The 20,541-nt window shown below is 33.1% G+C and overlaps 1 protein-coding gene across 1 annotated transcript; it reads left to right on the forward strand.

Annotated features, from left to right (window-relative positions):
* Positions 1-1,477: 1,477 nt before the first annotated feature.
* Positions 1,478-3,742, forward strand: LOC124359686 (cuticle protein 5-like). The gene is made up of 2 exons (XM_046812629.1): positions 1,478-1,565; positions 2,980-3,742. Exons 1-2 carry the CDS (start codon positions 1,554-1,556, stop codon positions 3,562-3,564), a joined length of 597 nt encoding a protein of 198 aa, XP_046668585.1. The 5' UTR covers positions 1,478-1,553; the 3' UTR covers positions 3,565-3,742.
* The last annotated feature ends 16,799 nt before the right edge of the window (positions 3,743-20,541 follow it).

The raw sequence follows: 20,541 nt of genomic DNA on the forward strand, positions 1-20,541 counted from the left end.
ATCGCTTATACCACGAAAAAAAAACGCACTACTTGAACAAAACTGTTTTTACTTACCTATTTCGATACGATCTTTGTCACTGATGCCGTCATGGTTTCACTTAATGTTGAAACCTTTTGGAAACTTTAACTACTAAACCCATGAAGTAACACAAATATATTAATAAATATTAAGTATATTTATTAATATTATTATTTTAATAAGATGATATAAATATGGTTATAACAAAGGATTCTTATAATGCAACTTACACATGATTTCTTTCCCCATTCCATCTTAAGATATCTTGCGGAGAACTTTGCTGACGTTCAGTCAAGTTCAATGGAGTAACACGCACGATCATTGAATAACTTCCATTCATGCAACCATTCGGATAACTTGAATTTCATGCGAAATTTCAAGTTATCTAAATACCATGCAGAAGACAGACTAAAGGCGTAAGATACATTTTACAAGCCCATTGAGTAATATCAAAATATGAACAAAGTCCGTCAGACCATTTAGAAATAACCTACCAATATATATTTTTCGCTAACACTCAGCCAAATCCCATAGAGAACCAGAATCATAAATGAACTCAATGTTGCATATATAGAAATAAAGCTTCATGCAAAATTGAAGTGCACCGCGTAATTCGTTCTAGAAATATCCTGCGGGCAGTTAGGGTTTGTTAACACTCAGCCTATTGTGATTTTGATGATAGTGAGTCAAGAAAGTAAATAATGGATGTTCTACTAATTGATTACCAACGCACGGAAGAAACTTGGCAACTATCAGTGTGGTATACGATCGTCTGAATAAAGATGTGTAACTGATGCAGGGCGATGTGAGGTTTTCCTCTGTTGCATTATTTATTTACTACTTACACTTCACAAGTCATTCAAACTTTTTGTGATTCTCACTATGTACTGTTCTTTAACATGTAGCAAGTTTAGAAAAAGATACTAAAAACAATACTTTTATATAATGGTTATGATTCTTGACAGCTGTCCGTGAAAGCATTACAAATTTTGACAATTTTAATGAGTCTGTTTAAATTTTAAAATTAATCTTCATGTTTTTATTTTTTAAAGAATAAGTAGTGATTATTCCAGTATAAATAAAATCTTTTCCTATGATCTTTGGCTATTTTACTTGCAGCAATACGATTTTCTGAAAGAAGAGGTACGCCAAGATGGTTGCTGCATTAAAACAGAACATCAGTTCACTTTCTTATATGTGTACCTTCGTAGGTTACCCATCTCAGTAACCTACCCCTTGGCAAAATCACACCTCAAAACCATTTGTAATGGCTCTTCAGGCTTCCTTTAAGGGTTACTGCATAGATTTTACAGAATAACGGTGAAATCTTGGTACTAGGAGCAATTAACGGACAACTAGATCAGCCATACACTTATAGCATAAGATATGCATGAAAATACGCCCAAGGAAAAACTAGCATTGTCCAGCATGCAGCAGCAAGGCCCAAGGGTGTAGCCGTCCTTGTGCCGTAGTATATAAGCCGCGGTGACCAGGGTAATGCACAGGTCTCCACCGACTTCAGTCATTCAATCATGAAGGTCTTGGTAAGTCTAGCGCATTTACCTTTAATATCAAAATCAAAGGATAATTTTTTAATTCTTGATAGAATATAGTTTATAGAGCGATTCTAAGAAAACGTTTCCTATCTATTTATTATTTTTTTATAAATTAACCTTTAAAATAAAATATTGTTGTGATAGGCATTGAATTATATAAAACGAATTACTAATTTTTCTTAACCAATCAAACAGTAAAAAAGATTTAGTTTCAAAGACATGACACTCAAATTTGTTGTCATAGTAATAATGTTTTTGTAGTGTTATCCATGACCAATACAAATTATGGAAATTATTTATTTCATTATTATTAATAATACCTACATTACCATAAAAAATCGTATTAACTAAATAATACTAAAAACTGCTTCATACTGTATATAGTACTGGCAAATAGTAATATCCAAATATAACGTAAATTCAATTAAAAACTAAAAAACATAAATTAATGTTTGTAAATATATTTTAACTACATAGTTATCAATGTTATATTCGACATAAAGCATAATTTCGTGAGTAGTCGATAATAACACTGTCCGTAGTAATGTGTTTTTAATTTATCTTCAATCGGTTGAAATATTTTCAGTTTACATATTTTTATCATCTCACGGTTTCCATTGCCGTACTATTCTCTATATCATATAGGTTGTTTTCTACCACTTTTAAGAGTGTGGTGACTGCAATAATCTAAAACGTAGACTATCAAATCCTTATTACTTTAGAATGGCAATCAGATAAAAAATAAAACTATTGTAGTGAACCCAAATTCTCAAGAAGCTAAGTTATTACGAATTGCCCTCCAGTTACGCGTTACAATAAGACTGTTCAACTCAGAAGACCGAGATGAAGAAGAAAGCCCGACAGGTTGTACATGTATGTAATGCAGCCTCGGCCAGGTTGCCATTGCGTATGCGCCATTCAGCCTGGAATGCTGAGTCACCTCAAGGCCACACGGTCGGCGTGGAGCGGTCACTAGATCACCGTCCGCGCTCTTGACCTCTTCCGCGCAGTCTGCACTTGTACATTGCATTCCCATAACATTCGCTTACCTCCCCCTTTATTTAAATCTAGTAAAAGCAATTGATTTTAATAGCCCTGGAGAGTATCAGTACAAAGTTCGGACATTGTGTACTTGTTTCACTCGTAATTACGAGTATAAAACCCCATTCTATTAAACTTTTTTTATAATAAAAATAACAAACCGAAATTTTCAACATTAAGTTTGTAAATTCAAATCTCTAGATCCTATGGTAAAGTATATTCGTTTATAATTGATACAATTTAATGATTAAAGTGAAACTAATAAAATTGTGTCTAATTCCCGCTAAATTCTGATTATAAAACACTATAAAACTTTTATTTATCTCCAGTGAAATGTAAAATAATGTTAATGTTTTCTCAGGTTGTGTTCGTTGCCGTCGCCTGCCTGGCCCAGTCCGCTCTCAGCTCTTGGGCTGGCTACTACCCTGGAGCCCACGGTGGCTATCACGGTGGCTACGCACCCACTGGTGGGTACCACGGCCCTCTAGCCGCACCAGTCGTCACCCCATCCGGCTTCTTGGCCGATACCCCTGAAGTCGCCGCTGCCAAGGCCGCTCATTTCTCCGAGGTCGCCAAGGCTTCCGGTGCTGCCGCCGCTGGTCCCGCTCACGGTTACGCCGGTGCCGGTTACGCCGGTGGCTACGCCGGTGCCGGTTACGCCGGAGCCTACCACGGACCCCTCGCCCGCCCCGTCGTCACCCCCTCCGGTTTCCTCGCCGACACCCCTGAGGTCGCCGCCGCCAAGGCCGCTCACCTGTCCCTCGTCCACGGAGCCGGTCACGGCGCTTGGGCCGGAGCCGGAGCTGGTGCCTGGGCCGGTGCTGGACACGGAGCCTGGGACGATGGCAGCTACCACGGAGAAGGTGCCTGGAACGGTCACGATGACGCCAGCCATTATGACGATGGCTCCTACAAGCCCCACCTGTACGAGCACGGACACTACTAATGCCACTTCATGCTGTAGATAGACCAGAGCTCTGAGACCCGGCTGGGTTTTTCACAGCAGTGATAATACAATCGTGATGTAAATATAATCTTCAAATGTAAAAAATCACCAGAAATGGTACCAAAAAATTTTTATACTGAAGTCAAATATACGTTATTTTTGTACGTAAAACCGAAAATAGTTGTTGTTAATAATTATCCCTCATTCATATATTATTCTAGTTTATTCAGTACAAACCTTGGAAAACTATATATAAAATGGTATGTAATTAACTAACATATATCCATAAATAAATCTGTTAAATTTAAAAACTTAAGTAACTATTATTTTATGATATAAATATAAATAAAACACATATCATAATAGTTGCAAGGATCAAACAAAGAACTTTTAATAAATGTAAAGGTATGTTCATGAGTAAAGCATATCATATTTTCTTAAGGAATAAATGTATTCCTCAAATACTATATTAAATAAACAAACAATATGGTATATGGGTGAGAGTTGTTCTAAAATTAAACATACGCTATACTCAGTTGAATATTCCCATATAATTCAAATTGTTTTCTCATAACAAATACTGCTCTTTAATTTTTAAATTTGTTAAAAATACCGGGTTTAATATAAAAATCTAATTTTGTTACTTTTTTTTCATCCACCATTTTGAGGCGATGCCTCATATTTTGGCATAATAAATTGTTCCTTAACTTGTATAAAGTTATAAAGGGAGTATGTAGAGTTGCATGTTGTCTTTATATATGTCCAGGACATATTAGCCATTACATATTAGGACATTATAAATCCCTTATGAATAAATGTAACACATTTGTAATGCAAATTGGCTTTTTATTGTTATAGGGAGTCCGTTTTTACTGTGTTACTGTGTTACTGTTAGCCATACAAAACCCGACTAAATTCCACAGAAAGTTTAAATGGGGTACTTAATCATCTTTAAATGACAGTACAACTACGGATGTATAAATATTTTAGAACACTCTATACGAGTTTTTCTTTCAATTTTGAATACATAAAACAATATTACAAACATTTTCATTGATGGAAATTCTGTAACGCACTCAATTTGGAGCTACAGTCTTTAGTAGTTACAAAATGATGATATGTTGAAGAAACATTGTGTGAACAATTATGTCGCACGTAATGAAAGATTAAAATGGTGTTATTTTTAATTGAAATACTTTTATTATGTGTAGGGTACAAAACCTTAACAGAAAGTATAATTAACAATGTAATTTAAACATTCCTGTAAATTTGCTCATTATCAGTTTACACAATTGCGGAACAGCTGAAATGAACGCACTATGCAATTCCAAACATGATTTTAATTCGATATCAAACACGTCACGAGTTATGAGTTGTAAATTAAATAGAAAGGAATTAATTTGATAATTTGAAATAGTAATACTGATTGCAAAGAAAGCACTATCATTTGCCATCGTTCAGTGAAACAAGAAATCAGTAACACTACGTTTCGAGATCGCAATCTGATCTCTTCTTCAGGTAAATCTACCATTTAAAATTTTACCATCTACCATTCAGGTAAATTTACCTGAAGAAGAGATCAGACTGCAGATCTCGAAACGTAGTGTTACTGATTTCTTGTTTCACTGAAAGATGGCAAATATCCGGAAAAAAATCCTGTTTCCTTCACAATCCTTCCATCGTCAAAAATAATCTTCAAACACAGAAGCACCATCAGTTTTACGTTATTAAGAATCTTACAAAATACACCCGTTTTTTTTTCAATTTTACTTTCAAATTACCAATATCGCGTTAATAACCTCATTAGAGAATACTTATTAATAATTCGTTACTGATTTCCTATTAAAAAGTATTCTATGTGTTCCAATTCAAATAATAAATTTGTCAGTTTCGTTCGATAAGAAACTTTTAATAATTAATGATTAATAATTATAAATAATGATTAAAATTTAAAGATTAAAAATTCACCTCACAAGTAACAATTCGAATACTTCAGAAGGAATTACTTCCTAATCCACTTAAATATTCACGTTTTAAGTGAATTAGACCAGACACGTGAGTTGCTTTACAGTTTCATTTCATTCGTAATCGACGTGTCACATAAGAGACTTCGATGGGTTGTATGCAAAATATTAAGTCTATAGCTACATTCATTAATGTGGCATGTGATTTTACTCACTTTGTTTATAAATTTATACTTTCTGCGAATTTCTCGTTGCTATCATAGTTAATCGTAAAACAAATGTAACATTTTTTCGCAAAAGCCCATGGATAGACGACATGCGTCATCTTCGAAATCGATGTTTGCCTATATAATAGGCATGAAACTTTATGCAAAACTCCACATCTATAAGTCAGTTCGTTTTCAGAATATTGTGTAGACAGACAGAAATTTTCTAGCCCCTCAAGTGATGAACGAGCGATAACTCTCAACCAATAAACGTTATTTAAACAACACTATTTAAAATATTTGAAGATGATATACTAATTTGGGACCCTTGCATATGAACAATATGCACTCAATGCTTTTTCATATTACTTGTTGAAATATAGTATTTTTGCTAAATATGTATATAAATGTAATACTCATATTAATATTTAATACACGTTATAGATCGATAACATTTCTTGTGTGAAAGAAACACAGAATAAAATATCAAATAGAAATAAAATAATTTCTAATAGTGAGTTAGTATGTCATTAACGATGTGTTAACATAATATAATTTCACCTGCCTACGTCAAGTATCACCAGACTTACCCAATCTGAAAATAAATATGGGGAATACAATAGAATAAAATAAAATACAGTAGTTTAGTTATTATACTATTGAATACCGAGCTTTGCATGCAATACAATATTTAAGAAACTACTTTATAATGCAATCTGTTACTTTTCGCGTCACAGACCATTGACGTTTATGTAGAAAACGATAAAAATTAAACATAAATTGAACGTAATAAACTAAATCTCTTAATGAGGCTACAATAATAAAAGAAGAAACATTTAATTAGGATTAACTTGAACGTTGTAAATGTTAAATGAGTAGGAATATGATTAGAGCCTTTAGTCATTAATACATTCATTATTACACAAACGGTTGCTGAAACATGAGTACACAAATTAAATATTTAAGTGTAAATTTTAACCGCTTAATAGTTATGAAGTATACACAACGCGTAATTTTCATCTTACATAAATATCTTACAAGATTAATATAAGGAAATTCTCAAATGTATACAGTGGTAGAAGGAAGAGGACTAGAACAAATCGGCTAACCGTTAGCAAAGACTATCACATTAGAGGCTGGAAAGCATCTACATATCAATCTGTCTATCCAAACGATATGTTGAAACGAATTAAAATGTTATAGTTGTTATTTAAATGCTTTATTGGCTGGAAGTAATCGAAGCTGCGTTTTTAAAATCGTATTTTTTATTACGACAAGGTTTTTTTTCCTACTTCGACACGACATCATTAACAACTGTAACGTTTTAGTTAGTTTTCGAGATATTGTGGGGACAGACAGACTGATAGGAATATATTTAAAATCTCTATACACCATCAAACGACTAACATTATTGGTTTATTAGCGGTATTTTAATTCGGCCGGTTGCTATTTGTCCAAGTTTATAAAATGTCTTCTGATATTCGATTTGGACATGAATAAACAACAACATTTATTAAACTACAAAACTTAATACCATATACTTAAAGCACTTTTTATAAACTCTAACATATTCTATATTGAATATTTTTTTTATATTTAGGTGCTGTTCACAAATTATATACCAGACTACTTATGGTGTACGAGTATACTGTCAGGTGGACGAGATATGTGCAACAAGGGTTTGACTCACAAACAAGTGTAGTTAATGATCGATAATTACACAGTTTCCAGTCTCAAGTAACGGCCAGATAACCTTGATAATGCAACTATAACTGTCATTGAGAGCTCACCATCTGTTTCAGTCTTTCTTCACTGCCTTTTGTAAACCACCGTGTACAGAATATATAATTGTAGGGCTTTGCTGAAAAATTTAGAAAAACGTAATGGTTGATAAGTACTAAAAAGTTTATAATAGGCTATTGTATATCTGGGATTGCACTCTAAAAAAACACAAAAACATTTTAAGTATAAAGCTCTCATTAGTCTATGTCCTACTAGTTGAGATAGATTTCCTTTTAACGAGTTTTAACGCAGACTTCGTAAATTTGTTATGAAACTCTTTTACTATGGACGTTTAAAACTAAGAAAATCGTTAAAATAATATAAGTATAGCAATACATTTTCGTTTCTTCCTATATTTGTGCAAATCAGTAGTAATAACATTTTAACATGAAGTCTTCTTATGGGATGTCTGGACTAAATGTTATGTACAGCTTTGTTGTTATGTGGTTGCGAAAGTAGAACATTTCATGGGTTTTAATGATTAGTGACCAAAAGAGTAATTTCACTATAGACACTAAAACTGTTTCTAATTGTTTCTGCTCGTTGCAAATAAACTATTCTAGCACCAGAGTGTGAATGTCCCTATAAAATCTATTTAAATGAAAATAAATAGACGCTTCAAGTAGTCGTTGACCACCACGACACGAATGTTGTCCTTACTTGTTCGATAACTCAAAGTTATTACGAGAAAAAAACAAACTTGAAATGTTACATTCTAACTGGTGCAGTTACTCTACGACCTTGAAGGTCTAGTGAAGTATAAAACATTGTTTTTACTCATGCCGTAAAGAAAGTAAGAGATCTCGATTATTCATGTGCCAAATGCTTTAATTCCTGATACTTTAATTACGTGGTTAATACCAAGATGTCTTCATTTATACCTGATATATTCAGTTTGTACGTTATAATAAATTGTTATAATACAGAACGGAAATTTTAGGCCCCAACAGTCGTGAATGGATCCTTTATACTCGAGAACAAAAATTTGTGTTTAAGAGATTTTAGTGTGTGTTTCTATATTTTCACTTGCCGTTTTTATTCTCAAAACTACTAGAGGAGCATATATTGTTAGATAAGTATATTTCTGTCAACATATAGATTACAGTAAACTGAAATTAAAAACCTACTCAGTAAAATAAGACGTGATCCAAACGATTCAGGTTCTGTAATGTGTAATGGATTCCGGGTAGTAATTTTGTGGGTGAACCATCATAATACGTACCTCAGTTTTAATTTATTTCAGATTGTAGTAAAAATACTCAAGACAGCAACACTTATTTATGGTCACCTGGATTTGAAGGTTTTTTTATTGGGGAAAGGGGTTGGAACAGTTCCCTTTTAAGTCTTATTCTACTCGTCCTCGTGGGACGCTGACTCGTGTGAGGATCTCATCCAACAGAATACAGGGGGGGAGGTCGATACAGTGCAACATCAACGGTATTGATAAAAAGTCCTACGGTTTTTGGCACGATTTGATTATTGTCTATTTCTAACTCAGTTCCAAAATTCGAGGTCTTAGTCTGTGAGGCAAATGGATCTCTCCAACACGTAGGGCGACAAAGACGTATGATTTTTCGACCACATGAATAATGTTCGTATTCATTTAAATAATAATTCTTAAATGTCTTCTACAAAACAATCAGGCGGGAATGCTGTTTTCTAATTAAAATATAGCATTAACGACAAAACCAATATTGGTGATTGAAGATAATTTATTTATGCTTGAAATTGTCTATACATTATGGTTTTCCGTATTACATGCACATCTCTAATATATTTAAATGGGCTAAATGAAGAACAGTTCCCTGGATGGTTATTAGCCCAGACCCGCTGAATTATATAACCATTGTGAGCTAACATGGGAAGCCGAGGCCGTATATTTTATTGCACTCTCTAATGTGTGAAGCAAGCCTAAGAATCGTTCACATGACACAACCTGTCCACATAAAACAGTTTCCGGTACACATATTGCATGTGAGACAGCAGTTATATGTTAACAATTCCCATTAACGCAATTGAAGCCGTTCATTGCATGAGGTAACTAATTAATTTCACTGCATTCGAAACCGAATAATCCGACTAATATTTAACACATTTTATTCAATTAATACAAGAAGCTGAGGTACACCTGTTATCACTTAGCCCTATTGCATTTGCACTTACCTTTGCTTTATTCCGGAATGATTGGATTTACAGGATGGGTAAGATTGGTGGTAGGAACCGATATCCTGTGAGGAATAATAGTAGCCTCAATACCTCAGCCATGTGACCTTGGAAGAAGGGGACGTTAGCTCAGTTCCACCCTTTTTCGAACAATTCGGTTTGGGGACGATAGTACCTTCCTCTTGTTTCAAGTTATTTAGTCATTATGTTTTATTTGTTAAGCGATCATAAAACCTATATAGGTCCAGATGAATTAGCAATATATAATTTTATTAAATAAAATGGTGCTTGGACTTTGATTCCTAAGTAAGAAAAACGATTAAGTCTAATTTTAATCATAATAATTTTAAAGTCTATGTTTAGAGTTTCTTTCTAAATATTTCTCTCTAAACTCGGGCTATTACTAAAATAAAAATTCTAACTTACTCAATTTGATAAAAATATTTACTTTTTAAAGAATTAAATTAGTCATTACATAGACAGCTTCGGGAATTATGACTTATAAGTTGCAATAACAAGATTGTGTTATTAAAACATTGAACAAAGCAGTCAAAATCCCAAACATACTATTATGATATATCTAGTTTTCATTGAAACAGCAAGGCAAACAGTGCACTTGTCTATCGGAAGTGAATCAAATGTAACGTAAATTTGAAAAATATACAAAATTAAACATATATATACATTTTGCATAATACCTAACGAACATAAAACCTACGGAACGAGGATTTCCTCTTATTGAAATCATATGCATCTGATATTGAACTGTCTGTAAAAAGTTTTTAGATTTTCTTTTTAAAAATAGTTATTTATTTTTTCATAATTTAAGGATATTTTTTACGTTTAGCGTGTTTGGTGACGTAACTGTATGAAATGGGTGTCGTCACTTTAGTAGGTAAATGGAGCCTCGTTGACGAAGGGGCAAGAACAATATTTTCCCAATTACGACCTTCGAAGTCAGTGATACTTGGTTACATTTTACACTTCATTTCAAATGGCCGGTAACATTCCTGCTGAAGGCTATGAACATTACGACCTAATACGGTGATACAGCTTGCGGAGAAGGGTATTTCTCTCGACAATCAAACGTTAGAGCTATCAGGCAGACGTGCAAACATCTCGCCCCCTGGGCAAGGCTGCTGACGATGACGATGAAGACGTCGCTTATCAAGAGATTTTAAGTCTGGTACAATGAGATGAGACAGGTGAGTAGATGGAGGTAGCTATAAGCGGGACTCATTAATGCTAAGAATGGCAGATATATATATCTCTCTCCAATGATGGTATATGAGCACGCCCCCGTTTGACTCCAAGATCCTCTAGTTACGGCTTGGAAACAGACTTCTCTTCTAATGATCACACATGTTAAGATCACTAAAAAATCAAGCTCTTCACTCAAAATATCCAATAATTCTTTTCAACCAACTTCATTACAACTATGTTTACACTTAACTTTTATTAATAAATTTTATTTCTGCGGAATAATTACTTATGAAGAATAAATTCATTTTAAAGGAATAAAGTTTTTAATTTGTTAAAAAAAACTTGTTAGGATGACTTAAAACTTAAAAGTTAATAGTTTTCTTAATATTATTAGGAAACCTGTTAAATCATTTTTATTTCCTTATAATTAGACGATGTTTATAGAATGAAGTATTATACGAGGAGACGGGCATCCGCCGTCCCAGTTGTCGACACACACCCGTCACTCGGAGTGTGACCGACGAGTCAGGGGGAGTCCGACTAAAATGGTAAACTATAATCGTCCATTTATTTAGTTATGTCGATGGGTAATTTGAGTATCGGTAGAATATGAAAATTGTTGTAATATAAAGCTAAACTGTTTAGTATTTTTGTCCATTGTAAGGTTATGTGGAGTTTTGTAATTCAATAATGTGGTAAGTTTAATTAATGTTATACATTAATTGTTTGTAATGACTGTAAAAATGTGCTAACTTTGTTTTGTCTTTGTACAGTACAAATCATTAGTTTCATTCATATACTATTCATATATATATATATATATATATATATATATATATATATATATATATATATATATATAGAGAGAGAGAGAGAGAGAGAGAGAGAGAGAGAGAGAGAGAGAGAGGGGAGAGGGGAGAGAGAGAGAGAGAGAGAATTTCTTTCCCAATCGCTGTTGTTTAATTTATCGACCATGTGCATTTTAGGAACGTCTAGTCATCCATATAAGGTTACAGGGTAATGCTCCTGTTGAAAGTCACTAGGTCAAAAGTCAGGTGCAGGCAGGATGAGTTGTTAAGGAATACCTCACACTCCAAGTATGGGTGATGGATTTACCACTTTTTGAACTATTATGTCAGGGGTCAGGCACAATGATATCAAGTAAGCAGGAAATCTTTTTTCCATTACCATTATGGATTACGTAGACAACTAAGATTATCAAGCTTAAAGATTAGTATGTTCTACTTTGAAGGTCACAAGTTTGGAGAACAATTTGATTCGGGCGTAAATGATTATATACAACTGTTTATTGTCACTATCCGGACATCTAACAGCCTCAACCCTATTTTTCTGATACTTTATGAATTTTATATGTTCAATTACTATAGTATGGGAGTCAAGAGCGAATTTATAATGTACAAGCATACAACCTGATTATCTTGAAATCGTTATATTTTGCTAAGATAGAAATCGATCATCAACCACGCTAGTTTTGCTCGAGGTTAACAAGGAAGAGCATTCAAAAGGTTAAACATATGAAACTATAACTTTTTTCAGATAGTTTTTCTAGCGTGGTACCGTTAATACCAACTGTCAAAAATATAAATATTACATTTTACAATCTAACAACTTGATAGAGACCGAAAGGGCCAGCTTTAAAGGGTCATTCGCACGTGGCTGATTCGCTGTCTGCTGATATTACATATTTTCACCAGCGTTATCGACCAGTGTGGAAAATAATATTCACACTTGGCTGGTTGTCAGCACTGGTTATAAGCGAGTGTGGCAAGTTGGCATGCTCTCTGCAACAATGGAGCTTATTTAATTCCACTCGTTAGGTGTATTTTAAAGACTTAATTTTCTTGTACGTACGGTACGTTTTTTTATCGGTGGTGCCGAAAACTTCCAAGATATGTTACTAACACTTTCATAGTAACGTCTCTGGCATCTCTTTTACTGTATTGCTCATAGGAAGAGTCCAAAAAACAATATACAAATATTTTAAACGTAAAAAAATATATACATAAAATCTACCTTACACTTCAAAACTGACATTTGCAGCAAAAAATACATTTAAAATATATTTCGGATGATCAATTCTCATTGTAATTGTCATAAGGCTCACTCAAGAACGAACCTCTGTTTTCAGTGTCTCATTTGGGCATAGATTACACTGAACTATCGTCGTGAACTATAGTGGTGAAGATTCACTCTGTCACATTCTGTATTCAGCTCTCTTTACCTCTATAACTGTGCTAAAGGTAATGATGTCATCAGATGAGCATATTGTTTTTTGGACCACAAGTCAACATGATATACGGAGTATTTAAAAGGATATAGACAGTTTTATTGTTTCCAGGGAGAAAGAAGATGGGTGATAAACACAAGAATAATTCTAGCGCCGCTTCCTTTGTTTGCTGCCCTGGTCCAGTCGTGACGTTGCCTCTGAGTACTGCAGACCAGTTCACCCCAACCTGACACTTTTCGTGCTCCGTACGGTTCTAATTTACAGCTGTCGTGGCTAGAACTCAGACAGCATCGTGTAATGTCTGAGCGTGTTTGAGAGCAAATACTGTTAAATATTCAAGGTCCCTTATTGTACAATGGCGAATCGGTCGTTTGTACTCAGTACGTAGTGAAAACTTCAAATTAATAATTTCATCAGTATTATCTCTAAAACAACGACAAATAATAGAATAGTAAAGCAAACAATGTAGAAATTCAAATGTGTCTTTACCATAAAAATGCATAAATAGCATTACAGATTTTGAAAAAGACCCAAGACAGTTCTAATAAATTGTATATTGAAACTAGCTATGCAAAAATGTTAATTGATTCCACAATTAGTTGTAAGTTGCAGTCACCAGTAGCATAGTGGTTGGCAATACACATGTATATTTTAAATTAACTTTTTATTTATTTCTAATTAGTCTACGCAATATACTAGCATTAATGAATAACAGAGTACTATGCCAATCTTTCATAATTTCTTTGGTATATTATAAAAGTAGAAATCGTTTTGGTAAACTCAACCCTCATTTGTTTTAAGCAGATTTACATTCTACCTATTGCAGATAGGAATCCCTTGCTATATAGCAGATACTGATATATTGCAGTAAACATTCCCTAGCTGTGTATCACCACATTTATACCCACAATTATTAATATATCTTTACGCAACTTAGTATGAACATTCTACGATTTATATCAAGCTTGTTCTTGGGGCTAATAGCTCGTAGAGTGTTAGGGTGTACAAAATATTTTATAAGCCACTACCCTTTAAAAGCATTGTCATTGGAATTTTACTAAACGAAATTGGAATGGATATTCTACATAATAAATATATTCTATACCCTGAATTGTTTGTTCGGTACGTTTTTAGACAAGAGGGCGGATCCCTAGGATAAAAACCATAAACATTTACGTTAGACGCCTTTTATTTGGAAGGATTCCAGCCAAAATTGACGTGAATATTCTATACCTTATAACCTATAGGCTTTGAAAGCAAGGATCCGGAGCCCACAGACCGACTACCAACTTTGCGGTTGCATGTATTTTAAACAGAATTAGTTCGAATGTTTTATCGGACAATTGTTATCTAAGGAAGGCTGTTTAAAACCCTTTTAGAGAAGGGGGCGTAACTTTAGGATCAAATCCTTAATAATTTTATTACTCTGAATGCCTTATGGTATTTTATTCGAAGTTTACTTAAATATTTTATAGAACCAATGATAAACAAAGATAGTCTACATTAGGCTTTGTAGACCAAAACCGTGTTATACACAAATACTAAATATGTCTTGCTTTTTTGTATATTACAACCAAAATTGGTTCTAGCTTATACGTAACAATAATTAACCAATAAAGTGGGTACAGTCCTTAGCCCAAATCTATTATATGTACAATTACACTAAACATCTTGTGGTTGAACCGATTGTAACCAACATTGGCAAGTTCCTTCCTTATGATTTAATGTTAACCAAGCATAGATTTTCGGCGCCATTTGGGAGAAATGGAGAGAACCATATGATCAAAACCAACGATTTTGTTATAAACTCTTTTTGATCGAATTTATTTAACCACATTGGCATGAACGGTCTACGGTATTAATCGTAATAAAGAATAGATTTTTATCGAAAGAGAGCTGAACAGAGTTATAAAATGCCTGGAACTGCCAGAGCTGGAATTTTTTTAATAGCCCTGGCTACCGAAGATCGGAAGGCCCTAGAGCCTGTGAGTTCCCAAAGGCCAGGGATTACCAGATATCAGGAGCTGCTAGAGAATAAATGTTTTTGGAGTCTAAGAATTTCTAAAATCAGGGACTTTACATAAGGTGGAAGATATCATGAAATGGGAACTTAGTGTTTCAGAGTTAGTTTGATGTACACTCTTGAGGCTTTTATGGAACCAAAGATCTAGTGATGTAATGTTCAATTTTCCAATTTCTTGAACATCATCGGAAATCTACTACACACTTATAGCCAATTTTATAAAAATTATCTGTTCACTTATTTGAGTTGTAATATATATATTTTTTTAAGCAATATAATTATTTAATAAACATCATGCGGCTTTCGTTCATTTCGAACAATGATGAAGTCGATTCTATTCCAATATTATTCGTGTTTACATGTAATTATATGTTTTATAATCGTATGTAGCCTAGTAGTAACTCGTCTCAGATTCTGATACAGGTCACGAGATTAATACCCTTCGGTTTGTGTTATTTCTTTCGTTTTAAAAACTACTTTTATTCCGATAGCTCGGGAACCATTTTGTGTACTGCGACCTAATTGTGTAGTGTTCAATATTTTTAAATTATTCTTCATTATACAAAATTTTCATCGGTTTGATAAAGGTAAGGCACATTAATTATAAATACCTTCTGTTATTTTTCATACAAACCAATTATTTTTATCACATGCAAAGCTAACATTTATATAAATAGTACTGAGAACGCCTTCAATAAGCTTATACGCATTTTGCTATACTTTTATGTCAAGAGATGGTATTCTGAACGCCTGTGAGCAAACTGTTAGTAAAATCCGTCATATTCCAACAAATTAAATTATTTTGTAAATTATTTTCAGTAAGTTATTACTTAAATATCGAGGGCAATAAATACTTGTTATGTGGAATTTAACATAGTATAGTAATAAATTATAACTTATAGCGGAAAAGAAACGAGTGTATTTTATTAACAAAAGAAATTATTATATTAATGATTCTTGTGTATACAAAAATGACAAAACATACAGATGTAATATTTTTATTAACTATGACACTTTAATAGAAATGCAGACTGTTACTTCCTAATAAAACTAAATGCATTGGAACTGCACTTATCGGAACGACGATTACAGAATCTTATTTTATTGTTTCACGAAACAGTGTACTGGTGGGCTTTTTAATTTTAACCTCATAAGTACCATGTTAACCTCAAACAATCTTACATTTTTAATCGTAAAGTTGTGATATGTGTCTAACTTTAAATCATTAAAACGTTTCCAAACACACAATTTTAGTTTTTGATTTTTATCTGTTACTCAGACCAAAACATCCCAAACCTTTTTTTTATTATTTTAATATTTCAAGTTTATATTTTGCAAAAAGAAATTAAGAAGTGTTTCGATGCATAGTAGTAATAGATTTTAAATTACAAATTCTCCGTAATTTTAAGACCATAAATAAAGGCGTAATAGTGTTTGAAGATTTGTACCATTGTTCTTATGTAGTAACATTTTAAGTAGTTTCACTGCAGCTGGATATGTAGTTAAAGTTAATGAAATGTATGCGTAAACTACTTTAATTAAGCTATTTAGATAACACTATTACCCCACTATCGATATACATATTTTTAAGGTGAAGTGCTACTTTTTGGTGGATTTATAATAACAGAATAAACAATGCAGTTAAACTGGTCATGTATAAAATAAATATTTTAATATATTAATACATAATTATATAAATTTTAGATGTTTAATCTACTCCAAAATTTAGGGGTTTTAAATCCTTTATTTTATAACGGTAAATTAACTTAAGAAAAGTACATGAACAATGTGCTCCATCTGTTGGACATTCTAGCAACTCCGTGAGTTTTTACTCCATTATATCGATATAAAGTAATAAATCATTTGGTTGCTCCTATCTCCAACAGGTAGCGCACTATGTTCAAATAACTGGGCCAGCTACTGAAGAACGTAGTTTTCATCTACAGTTGTTTCTCTCGATCGGTTAGGAGTTAATTTAACTGTATTATATCGAATTATTAAAAACAACTGAACTTTGTTACAGAAAATTATAATGTATTGGTAATTGTTATTAACCTTCTAGCATGAGGATAAGTTATCAAGTGCTAGCTAGTCTCCAGTTATTTCAGTTATCATCGTTCTTACATTTATGAGCCCATTATGATTAATAGCATCAAATTCTTCTGGTTCCAATCTCGTAGAAACATTGCTTACACAATTATACTCTTCAAATATTTTAGCCTTGCTGTGGAGAGCCATTTTCAGTCAATACATGTTAAACTAATACAGTTTTGTCCATATTATAATATTAGTTATATAATGTAATGTAATAAAAGCAATCTTTAGTATACCGCCTAACCCCCCCTTCCGTTGGAATATTTACAATAACACCAACTTGGATATTATTAAATGGATTTCTCTCATTTCCACGAATAGGAAGCAAATAAAAATCCTTTAAGAGTAAATCAATTGTGTACAATCTCATTTTAGAGATCTCAGTATAAGAAGCGTTATAGTTAACAAATATTTCTCCAGCACTACGTACAATTGAAGTTTGGATTTTACGTGTGTCCATACAGCCCTTTTTTGGATAAAGTGTTACAAAATTGGTTTTCGTTGGTTCTGTCTCATCAAGATCTTTAAAATGAGATTTATTAGTTGGTATCTATAACATTTTGAGAAAAACGGGAAGATTCTTTAATTAATCGTAAACACCCTAAAGAAAATTTGAGAACTCTCACATGTTAAACAGTTAAGATAGATGATAGGGTTTTTGTGAAACTCGGTTATATATCATTAATATACGTTTGCCCTCAAACAGAACTAACTTGCAAGGTTATTATTATGTGTTAGTATTATTATCAGTTAAACAACTGCAAGAATTTAAAAATATTACACGATTTTTAAATACAAACATAACCTTATCCTTCCAAAGTGAATGTATTAACGACAAGGGTATAACGACTGAATTCACTGAAGTCTTTTGAAGGATAAAACTACAATTTAAAATTTTCTCTGTTGTGTCGTTTATTCGCCGTATAATATACTACGTAATATATTATGTAAGTAATTTGTAAATATAATGGTTTGGCGCACAAAATGCTAGTTCAGAAATACGAGTACATGAAAAATGTTTTTAATTTTTTGACGAACAAACACTACACTATTATTTTGTTATTATGTTTTCTTGCACTATCATAGATTTCATTTTTGCACATGTAGAAATGATGTTTTAAGTAAAATTTAAAATTGTACAGATTAAATCTTTCTCAAAATATCTTGTTATATAAAACATTCACATTTTTTTATTAGTTTTGGTTTCTTACCAGTGTTTTAATAATAAAAGTCTACTCACCAAGTACCCAAAAGATGATGCACGTTTCAGTATAGTTTATACTAGATTTGTTAATATCTCACATAATAAAATCTCATATATTTGTACGCTTTATTTAAAAAGTATTCCTTATGCTATTTTATGGTTACCAGCATGGCTACCGATAAAACCAGTGTAAAGGTATTCTTTAACACTCAGCCAATACCATGGAGAGTCATCCATCATCATCATACTCAGTGTCGCCTACATAGAAATTAAGCTTCAAAAGTTTCAATCTTATAGTTCAGTTCGTATTCGAGGTATTTTTCAGCCCCATTGAGTGATAGGCTTCGCGGACGCTCAGCCAATAAAACTCTTTTTTGTAAAATTAATGTTCAATGGAATGTTTTGTTTGGAATGAAATATTTGAACATGGGGCACAAGAAGTCTTGTGCGTATCAGTTCTGGATTTTACCTGAAAGTTAAAAATGTTTAGAAAGACAGTTTCTTATTCTTTACTCTGGATTTAAAATTCAGCACAGTGGACAAGGCCGACCAGGGTGACACACCGAGCTTACAGGAGTTGTGTCACGTAGTACATGACACCCGTATGTGGCAAGGACAGTGTTACCAATCCGGGTAAAGGCGATGTTTTCAATTTGCAGAGCGAAGGTGCAAACACTTAACAGGTAATATGGAGCTGCACACTTGTTTGTAAATCACTTACATTTCTGTGCTAAGGGGCTCTTATTTCCATTCACATACATTCTTCTCTATTCCATTTCTTGGGCCGTTCAGTTTGTTGACTATATACGTTTTCCATTAATAGGCTGATTCCGAATCAGTACATTTCACATAAAAGGCGTTTTGGTACAAAATCATGTATTTGTTTGAATTTAGATATGTAACTAATATTGCACTATCAATAATTGTTTTAGTTTGCAAAAAAATATATTTCCAATATATAAGCTATATCACAATTTGAAATATTGAAGATAAAAAATATGCGGTTGAAAGTTAACGTATACTTTAAAAGTGAGAAATGCAATAATGAATTTTTATTTTCAAAACGAGATGACATACACATAACGTAGTTATGGGTTCGTAGGGTTGATTCAATGAAGCCTCTTTGTCCAGCGCCTGGAATCTGATGGTGTCAGACTTCACTCCTGGAATCTGGAATCATGTTCGTTTGAAGAGATCCAAAAAGTCGGCGAAGGAAAAGCTGAAAATAAAGTCTTTACACCATTTCGACAGTATAGATACCTAGACTACAAAATATAGTTTTTCATACAGTGCATGGAAGGAAACTGACGATGTATACAAAAATATACATTGTCAGATTTCCTTTATACACTGTAATAAGAGGAAGGTCAGAGCAAGTTTGTATTAAATGCTCCTTATTAAACCAATTATTAGTAAGACATGTAATTTTTGATTAGTATCAACGTTTTCCTGTTTATACCACGTCGACACATAGATAATTAACTATATTCTTGAAATATTTTGGTCTCTACTGACCAACACTACAGCGAGGTCGAAGTGCTTAAAGAAATTAATTGCTTGTGCTATGTTTCGATCAAATGTGAACCACTATACGGTTAGTTAGGACAACTTTCGCGTAATCTCTAAGAACCACCTTCCTAAATTGATGACAAAAAAAATATCCGATCGATGATCATGTGATACATGCTTTAATTTTAATTAGGAGATTTTATAAAAAATTTATGATAAAAAAATATTCATTACTTCTACGTACATATGCATGCACCGAGTTTATTCCATCCCAACAAATAAATTTAAAGTATTAAAGTTTTGATAGCTGAAATATGTAATTCATTCAACAATATTCTTGTTATTACGAGTGTTCAAGAGGTAACAGACCTGAAGAAAAATTATATTTTAAACATATATTAACCGTATTATAAAATGAAGTACAGATATCTTGGTAATAAGCGATCGATAGTGTATTCATCGAGGTGGGCAGTCAAGTGGATAGATCTTACATATCGAGTTCCGGGGTGACCTTGGATGGTAGAGGAGGACACAGCCGAACCTCGGCCATTCCAGCGGTGAAGCAGAAGAAGCGTTAGATG

Source organism: Homalodisca vitripennis, chromosome 4, assembly GCF_021130785.1.
Source record: "Homalodisca vitripennis isolate AUS2020 chromosome 4, UT_GWSS_2.1, whole genome shotgun sequence".
NCBI lineage: Eukaryota > Metazoa > Arthropoda > Insecta > Hemiptera > Cicadellidae > Homalodisca > Homalodisca vitripennis.